Source organism: Chiloscyllium plagiosum, chromosome 6, assembly GCF_004010195.1.
Source record: "Chiloscyllium plagiosum isolate BGI_BamShark_2017 chromosome 6, ASM401019v2, whole genome shotgun sequence".
NCBI classification, from domain to species: domain Eukaryota; kingdom Metazoa; phylum Chordata; class Chondrichthyes; order Orectolobiformes; family Hemiscylliidae; genus Chiloscyllium; species Chiloscyllium plagiosum.
The window spans coordinates 98,850,019-98,859,786 of record NC_057715.1 but is presented as its reverse complement, the minus strand read 5'-3'; the positions used below and the strand labels follow the sequence as shown (position 1 = coordinate 98,859,786).

Sequence of the window (9,768 nt, the reverse complement as noted above, 5' to 3'; positions counted from 1 at the left end):
GTTGAAGTCAGAGAGTGGTGGTAGATGGTAAATATTCAGCCTGGAGCCCAGTTACAAGTGGAGTTCCGCAGGGATCAGTTCTGGGTCCTCTGCTGTTTGTAATTTTTATTAATGACTTAGATGAGGGAGTCGAAGGGTGGGTCAGTAAATTTGCAGATGATACGAAGATAGGTGGAGTTGTGGACAGTGAGGAGGGCTGTTGTCGGCTGCAGAGGGACTTAGATATGATGCAGAGCTGGGCTGAGGAGTGGCAGATGGAGTTCAACCCTGCCACGTGTGAGGTTGTCCATTTTGGAAGAACAAATAAGTATGCGGAATACAGGGTTAATGGTAGTGTTCTTAGTCAGGTGGAGGAACAGAGGGATCTTGGGGTCTATGTACATAGATCTTTGAAGGTTGCCACTCAGGTGGATAGAGTTTGTAAGAAGGTCTATGGAGTATTATCGTTCATTAGCAGAGTGATTGAATTCAAGAGTCGTGAAGTGATGTTGCAGCTGTACAGGACTTTGGTTAGGCCACAGTTGGAGTACTGTGTGCAGTTCTGGTCGCCTCACTTTAGGAAAGATGTGGAATCTTTGGAGAGGGTGCAGAGAAGATTTACCAGGATGTTGCCTGGAATGGAGAGGAAGTCGTACGAGGATCGGTTGAGAGTTCTCGGCCTTTTCTCGTTGGAACGGCGAAGGATGAGGGGTGACTTGATAGAGGTTTATAAGATGATCAGAGGAATAGATAGAGTAGACAGTCAGAAACTTTTTCCCCAGGTACAACAGTGTGTTACAAGGGGACATAAATTTAAGGTGAAGGGTGGAAGGTATAGGGGAGATGTCAGGGGTGGGTTCTTTACCCAGAGAGTGGTGGGGGCATGGAATGCGCTGCCTGTGGGAGTGGCAGAGTCAGAATCTTTGGTGACCTTTAAGCGGCAATTGGATAGATACATGGATGGGTGCTTAAGCTAGGACAAATGTTCGGCACAACATCGTGGGCCGAAGTGCCTGTTCTGTGCTGTATTGTTCTATGTTCTAAAGGTGAGAGTGGAAAGATTCAAAAGGGACCTGAGGGGCAATGTTTTCCACACAGAGGGTTATGAATGAAGGGACTGAGCTGCCAGAGGAGGTGGAAGCAGTACAATTAGCCTGTTCTGTGCTGTATTGTTCTATGTTCTAAAGGTGAGAGTGGAAAGATTCAAAAGGGACCTGAGGGGCAATGTTTTCCACACAGAGGGTTATGAATGAAGGGACTGAGCTGCCAGAGGAGGTGGAAGCCAGTACAATTATTTTGCCCTTGCCCCTTGTATTTGGAAAGGCAAGGGCTGATTATGGATTGACAACATGGCTTTGTGCATGGGAAATTATGTCTCACAAACTTGTTTGAGTTTTTTGAAGTAACAAACGGGATTAATGAGAGTAGAGCGGTAGAAGTGATCTATATGGACTTCAGTAAGGCATTCGACAAGGTTCCCCATAGGTGACTGGTTAGCAAGGTTAGATCTCATGGAATGCAGAGAGAACTAACCATTTGGATATTTTGAGTTTTTTGAAGTAACAAACGGGATTAATGAGAGTAGAGCGGTAGAAGTGATCTATATGGACTTCAGTAAGGCATTCGACAAGGTTCCCCATAGGTGACTCGTTAGCAAGGTTAGATCTCATGGAATGCAGAGGGAACTAACCATTTGGATATAGAACTGGCTCAAAGGTAGAAGACAGAGGGTGGTGGTGGAGGGTTGTTTTTCCGACTGGAGGCCTGTGACCAGCGGAGTGCCACAAGGGTCAGTGCTGGGTCCTCTACTTTTAGTCATTTACATAAATGATTTGGATGCGAGCATAAGAGGTACAGGGATGTTTAGATTACCTACAGTGTGGAAACAGGCCCTTCGGCCCAACAAGTCCACACCGACCCGCCAAAGCGCAAACCACCCATACCGCTACACTTACCCCTTCACCTAACACTACGGGCAATTTAGCATGGCCAATTCACCTGACCTGCACATCTTTGGACTGTCGGAGGAAACCCACGCAGACACCGGGAGAATGTGCAAACTCCACACAGTCAGTCGCCTGAGGTGGAAATTGAACTCGGGTCTCTGGTGCTGTGAGGCAGCAGTGCTAACTGCTGTGCCACCGTGCCTCCCACAGTTAGTTAGTTTGGAGATGACACCAAAATCAGAGGTGTAGTGGACAGCGAGGAGGGTTACGTCAGATTACAACAGGATCTGGACCAGATGGGCCAATGGGCTGAGAAGTGGCAGATGAAGTTTAATTCAGATAAATGAGAGGTGCTACATTTTGGGAAAGCAAATCTTAGCAGGACTTATCCACTTAATGGTAAGGTCCTAGGGAGTGTTGCTGAACAAAGAGATCTTGGAGTACAGGTTCATAGCTCCTTGAAAGTGGAGTCGCAGGTAGATAGGATAGTGAAGACGGTGTTTGGTATGCTTTCTTTTATTAGTCAGAGTATTGAGTACAGGAGTTGGGAGGTCATGTTGTGGCTGTGCAGGACATTGGGTAGGCCACTGTTGGAATATTGCGTACAACTCTGGTCTCCTTCCTATCGGAAAGATGTTGTGAAACTTGAACGGGTTCAGAAAAGATTTACAAGGATGTTGCCAGGGTTGGAGGATTTGAGCTATAAGGAGAGAACTAGCCACTTGAATACAGAACTGGCACAAAAGGTAGAAGACAGAAGATGGTGGTGGAGGGTTGATTTTCAGACTGAAGGCCAGTGCCACGAGGATCGGTGCTGGGTCCACTAATTTTCATCATTTATATAAATGATTTGGATGTGAGCATAAGAGGTATAGTAGCTAAGTTTGCAGATGACACCAAAATTGGAGGAGTAGTGGACAGTGAAGATGGTTACCTTAGATTACAACAGGACCTTGATCAGATGGACCATTGGGCTGAATGGCGGCAGATGGATAAGTGAGAGGTGCTGCATTTTGGGAAAGCAAATCATAGCAGGACTTATATACTTAATGGTAAGGGCCGAGGGAGTGCTGCTGAACAAAGAAACCTTGGAGTACAGGTTCATAGTTCCCTGAAAGAGTCGCAGGTCGATAGGACAGTGAAGGTGGCATTTGATATGCTTTCCTTTATTGGTCAGAGCATGGAGTACAGGAGTTGGCTGGACAGGACACTGGTTAGGCCACTTTTGGAACATTGCGTGCAATCCTGGTCTCCTTCCTATCGGAAGGATGTTGTGAAACTTGAAAAAGAGTTCAGAAAAGATTTACAAAAGGATGTTGCCAGGGTTGGAAGATTTCAGCTATAAGGAGAGTTTGAATAGGCTGGGACTGTTTTCACTGGAGCGTCGTAGGCTGAGGGGTGACCTTATAGAGGTTTACAATATCATGAGGGGCATGGATAGGGTAAATAGACAAGCTCTTTCTCTGGGGTGAGGGAGCCCAGAACTAGAGGGCAGAGGTTTAGGGTGAGGGGGGAAAAGAGATAAAAGAGACCTATTGGGCAACTTTTTCACGCAGAGGGTGGGGCGTGTAGGGAATGAGCTGCCAGAGGAAGTGGAGCAGGCAGGTACAATTGCAACATTTAAAAGGCATCTGGATAAGTATATGAATAGGAAGGGTTTGGAGGGATATGGGCCAGGTGCTGGCAGGTGGGACTAGATTGGGTTGGGATATCTGGTTGGCATGAACTAGTTGGACCGAAGTTCTGTTTCCGTGCTATACATCTCTATGACTCTAATTACAACATTTGAAAGGTATCTGGATGGGTACATGAATAAGAAGGGTTTAGAGGGATATGGGCCAAATACTGGCAAGGGGAATTGGATCAATTTCAAATATCTGGTCAGCACAGATGAGTGGGACCAATAGGTGCATTTCTTGGTGTATAACTCTACCTTGACCAAGCATTTGGGCATTGAATGGCAGAGCAGATTTAAAGGGCAAAATAGCCTCCTTCGACTCTTATGGAAAACTGAGGACTCTGGGTACACAGACCACAGGCAATCTATTGGTCTTAGTGAAGGATGGTTGACCAAAAAAAAAAGGCCACGCTTCAGTAAGGGCTGAAAATGTGTTGCTAGAAAAGCGCAGCAGGCTCCTCTCCAAGGAGGAGAATCGACGTTTCTGGTATGAGCCCTTCTTCAGGAATGAGGAAAGTGTGCCAAGCAGCTAAGATAAAAGTAGGGAGGAGGGACTTGGGGGAGGGGCGTTGGAAATGCGATAGGTGGAAGGAGGTTAAGGTGAGGGTGATAGGCCGGAGTGGGGGGGGGGGTGGAGAGGTCAGGAAGAAGATTGCAGGTTAGGAAGGTGAGTTTGAGGGTTGGGACTGAGACAAGTTGGGGGGAGGGGAAATGAGGAAACTGGAGAAATCTGAGTTCATCCCTTGTGGTTGGAGGGTTCCTAGGCGGAAGATGAGGCGCTCTTCCTCCAGTCATCGTGTTGCTATGGTCTGGCGATGGAGGAGTCCAAGGTCAACACAAGGGGAAAAACTCCACTTTCACAAACTACAATAAATTTTGTTTGCTTTAAAAGAGTTTTACATTCTGAACATCAGAAATTATTGCATAGGTGGAGATTTTTCTTTAATTAAGCAGAAAAAAAATCTGCTGCCAAAATTGGTAGTCAATTTCTTAGATCATATGCTTTGAAGACAGACTTCAGTAAGTCAATGCTTAAATGAATAAAGATCCTGTGATTTATTTATTTAAAAATTAAAAATGCCCAGATGTAGGAGCAAGTACTTAGGAGTTATTTAAGGCAGCAACTCATCGCACAGCATGCAACAGGACAAAAATTAGACTATAAAGCTGCTTTTTGTTTCAAGTGACGAAGCTTCCTTTTGTGGTCAATTTTCAAGTCATTTAAACAAGCAATAATGAGCAGTGAGATTTCACAGAAAACAAAATTCTTGGTTTAAATTAGACTCAAATCTTCAGATTAAACAAGGAAAGAAAATGAACTTTTATTCCAAATTCAAAAAGTTGCTCTTAATTTGAATTCAGACTTGCAATATAAATTAATACAACAAATCAGGGTGGAAAGGTAACAGTGTCTAAAAATAATGGCATTAACAAACTAAGTGTACTTGATATATTTTGCATTTAATCAATAGGATTTTACACTTAAATAATAGGGTTCTAAACCCAACGACTTGAGGGCCTAGCAACTTAATGAATAGCAGAAAACTAAGCTTTCACATAACTGCGATCAAATATCTTTGGTTTGACAATTGCATTAAGAAAGTTTGTTGATACTGGATAAACTAGTATGTTTCTATTAATTTATTTTCTTTTTATGTTATAATCTCAGTGTTTATAAATTCCAAGAACATCAATAAAATATATCAACCTGTAAACAAATGCAAGTTACTGTCAAATGCAACAATCTGAAGCGCACACACAGGCACATACAAACAGGTAATGGGCATGAGATAGTAAGAATATAGGAAGCATAGATTGAAAATAAAGCACAAAGACTTAAATATTTTATCTGAGTGACTCAGTAAAACAAAGACTTATTACTGAAATTTAAATTTGGAAAGTGCTTGAAACTCTCAAAGTCTTCATGAAAAGAAAAAGCTCTTTTTAAGGTGGGAAACGCCAGAAACTCTGCAAATCATTTTGGGTGCAAATTTAATGGCAAAAAACAAAAAATACACAAGCATTTGATTTATATTAAAGAATATGCCTAAGCAGAGCTTGACAAAAAAGCTTGTGTGAAGAAACAAAGGCAAACTTTATCAAATTGGCTATCCCTGGGTTTGTGTTGATCAAGAATGATGATCTAATTTCCAGGCAAGAAAGTCTGTGGCTAGAAGAGGAACTTGAAAGTGGCTGGGCTCCCAGCATCTGTTGTCAATGATCGTCTAAGTGACAGGGATTGCATACAACGAAGGTGCTGCTTAAGGAGTCCAGCTGTGTTCCTGCAGTGCATCTTGCAGATGATAAATACTGCTGCCATGTTGTGTGGTGCTGGTGAAGGGAGTGAATTGTGAAAATTGTGGATGTATTGTCAATCAAATGGGCCTGCTTTGTTTTGGATGGCACCAAGTTTCATAAGCAATACTGAAGCCAAAATCTGTCCAGGCAAGTGAAAAGTATGCTATCACTATCCTGACTTGCATCTTGTAGATGATGGACAGGTGTTAGGGAGTTAGGAAATGAGTTATCTGTTGCAACATTCTTAGCGTCTGACCTGCTCTTGTAGACACTGACCTTCAAGTTCAATTTCTGTTTAATGGTAAACCCCAGGATGTTCATAGTGAAAGATTCAACAATATCATGACAGTAATGTCAACCTGTGTCAATGGAGGGGGAGGGTGGGCACAGTCTGGTGGAATAGCACCTCATTTTCAACTTAGTCACTTGCAACCTTCAGGACTCACCACTGAGTTCAACAATATCAAATTGTAAATAGAATGCTCCATTTCAATTAGTCCTCAATTCCCCCATCCTCCCATTTCAGTGTCTTGTTTACATTTTTTCTTTCATTAAGCTGACATATTTTCTGCTATTAATAATCAATTAACACTTCTTCTCTATTCTCATTAACACTCCCAGCACCTTTTGCTCTGGAGCTCCTTTATCATCCCTTCTGCTTGCTCCTCTGCCCCTGTTGCTACAGCATAATACCCATTACTACACCAACCTCTTCAATTTGAAGAGTTATATTGGCCTCGAAATGTTAACTCTTTTCTCCCCCCATCGAGTCTGTCACCCACTGAGTTTCTCCAGAAATTTCCAGCTTTATTTAGTCAGATTTTCTCTTGAAGATGTTACTGTCTGGCCCTTGTGTACCTTGAATGTTACTAGCTACTCATCAGTCAACCCTGAACACAATGCAGATCTTACCTTAGATAGACTCAGGTTGCTTTAGTATCTAGTGAGTTGCAAATAGTGGTGAACAATGCACAGAGTCACTAGCACATAGCTCCACTTCTGATCTTTGGATGGAAAGAATATCATTGAGAAAGCAGCTGAAGATAATTGGGCCTAAGACACTATCCGGAGAAATTCCTCTAATGATATCCTGGGAGTGAAGTGATTGACATGTAACACCACTAGCATCTGTGTGTTACTTTTGACTCTAACCAGCAGAAGATATTCCCATTGATTCCAGTTTTGCAAGGACTCCTTGGTGCCACGCTCAATCAAATACTGCTCTGATGTCAACAGGGTCACTCTCACCAGAGTCTACATTTCAGTTTTAAAACAGAGATTTGAATTCCACACTTTAGTGCGATGCCTCACTAACATCTGCATAATAGGAATTAGATTTTATTGTCACAAGTACTCAAACACAAAAATACAAGAGTACAGTGAAAAGTGTACAAAGTCGCCACTCCTGGCGTCATCTTAGGTACAAAGGTACTTAGGTACAAAATCGAAAAATAAAGAAATAAGGTTTATGGACAAAATGACAGTCCTTAGTATAAAGTAGAAAGATAAAGAATAAATATTACATGGAAGGGTTTCTTCTGAGATGAACAGGGAAATTAATTTAAGATGCACCTTCATTCATTCTTGATAAATAAACCCTAGGTGATATTTTATTTATTACCGTGAAAATTAGGTTTTATTTGTATTAGTCAAAGGAAGTCTATGTTTTCCTTATATCTCAATGTATTATCAGTGTCCACATTTAGATGGAATTCTTGAAGGTGTGAGTGTATGTGTACATTTGAAACAATTGATCACTGCAATTCTACAGTTATATTGCCACCCAAACCCACTATGAGCATGGTTTAAGACAAACATGCTATGCTTTGACAGTTGGAACCTAAAACCAAATTTTAACTTCCAACATATAAATAGATAGCTAAAGATTAAATATGACAGTAAAAGCAAAGATAGCAGAATTAGAAAGATCAAGCAATGGAAAATGCAGACAGCATGATGAACAAACCATTAAAATATCAAAATACAAAAGAAAAAGTGAGATGGAAACTAACCCTTGGTAAGATCACTGGACGAAACCAATCTATTTGGAGCAGTTAGAAGATCCAATTATTACAACTGGAATGTTTTGCTAAAAAGCATCAGGATGGGCATTTCCTTATCAATGAGTGTGTTGTTCCAAGCCTCATGGAAACACAACTTATAAACTTTTTGCTATTCGGCTGGATAAAATTGGCTGTTTTCCTACCTTCTGTTTCTGAACAAAATTCTCACTGGCTTCAATCAAACTGGAGGAAAAGACTGTATGTATTTAATAAGTGTGTTGTTGCGTTGCCAATTAATTATCAAGTTGAGAAATCTCAAATTTAAAGGACAGCCAACGTTAATGTTAGAGGAGTTCGAGCTTTTTATTGATGACAGTACAATGTCATCTGATAAACCAATCTGGCGGCATTGATTTTGGAGAAGTGGCCAAGGGTGATGAGGGAGAGAGGATCAGGAAGGGAAAGAGCAGGACTGCAACTAGCATGAGCATCGCTGATCACCTAAATGATCTTGAGCAATTCATCAGGATGTAGGGTCTTAGGCCAGCAACAGAAGCCTGCAACAAAAGCAGCTCAGGCGACTCACAAAATTGCAAAGGGTTGGTAGGGTGGACTTGCGTCCTGCTGGCGGCACTGTATGCACAAAGCACTTCTTCTTAATTCTGGATTTAATGCCTGGGTGCTTTCTCCCCAATTTTTAAACTCAACTAAAATGATTTTAACTTAACGTACCAAGGGTTAGAAAGGAAAGCAAATGGTAATGTTCACTCACACGCAGCTCTGTTATTGGATGAACGACATGATGATGGAGATCGAGAACATTTCTCATCTAAGTCCCCTGGATTTATCCAGTATGCACGATATTCTTGGTTACCTTTCTTGCTGGCAGAGGTAGTATCACACTGAAAAACATCTTCACAGCTATCACTATGTAACCGTTCTTTTTGGAGAAGTTTGTCCACCCTCTGAATAATACAGTCCAAACTTTTATCAACGTTAAGCCACACCTTCTCCTAAAGGAGAGAAAAATGGCAGTAGTTATAAAATTGATTAAGTCATTAAATTATTAAGTCATTGCTATTGCAACCAAAAACAAACACAATCTCGAAGATTATGTGTGGACAGGAAAGCTCGTTTTGATCTCCTTTGTACAGACATTGAATTCAGAAGGGGTCAGACATCAGATTCAAGCCCAGTGTCTGGATCCCTTCATGGCCAAGCTGAAACATGGAAATAATGTTTTGGCATTCTTATTTGTATTTCCACAGATGCTAGCCTATGTCAATAGGCAAGTCACCCTGACCTAGAATCAAAATTGCAATTTTTGTTTCAGATCGTGCGTGCATTTCTAGCATTTTCTGTTCCTCTTTCTTCAGTCAATCTGAAATTAAGGATGGCAAATAGGAAGCTAACATTGCAATCCATTATGTCTATGCATAAAATACATATTTACAAAAATTAGTGCTATGATTATAGCAGTTGAACTCAGATGAACATAGAAAAACACCACCAATGAGCAGCTCAAGAAATAATACAAACGCTGAATTACATTTATCCCATGGTCTGAAACTCCAGAAGTGGTGTGTATGGTGTTTGCTTTCATTATACTTTACAGTGTTAAATGTTTAAATAAAAAGAGGGCGTTACATATTATTAAAAGCATTTACAAGGGCATTTATAGAGTTAGATAGCATGGAAACAGACTGACAGGGCAGGTGATCCAATTCTGGTTGTTTGAGATACTTGAGGAGAAAGTGAGGTCTGCAGATGCTGGAGATCAGAGCTGAAAATTTGTTGCTGGAAAAGCGCAGCAAGTCAGGCAGCATCCAGGGAACAGGGGAATCGACGTTTCGGGCATAAGCCC

General features: G+C 41.5%; 1 protein-coding gene across 12 annotated transcripts in view; it reads right to left on the bottom strand.

The window, feature by feature from the left end:
- Positions 1 to 9,768, bottom strand: part of LOC122550870 (inositol polyphosphate-4-phosphatase type I A) — a 201,258-nt gene that overhangs the window by 50,327 nt on the left and 141,163 nt on the right. For 9 of the 12 annotated variants that reach the window (XM_043692245.1, XM_043692250.1, XM_043692248.1 and 6 more), the window contains one exon: positions 8,677 to 8,917. In XM_043692245.1, the coding sequence (XP_043548180.1) occupies positions 8,677 to 8,917 (241 nt within the window). The remainder of the gene's footprint in view (positions 1 to 8,676; positions 8,918 to 9,768) is intronic. The other 3 variants (XM_043692253.1, XM_043692254.1, XM_043692255.1) reach the window with 1 other exon arrangement.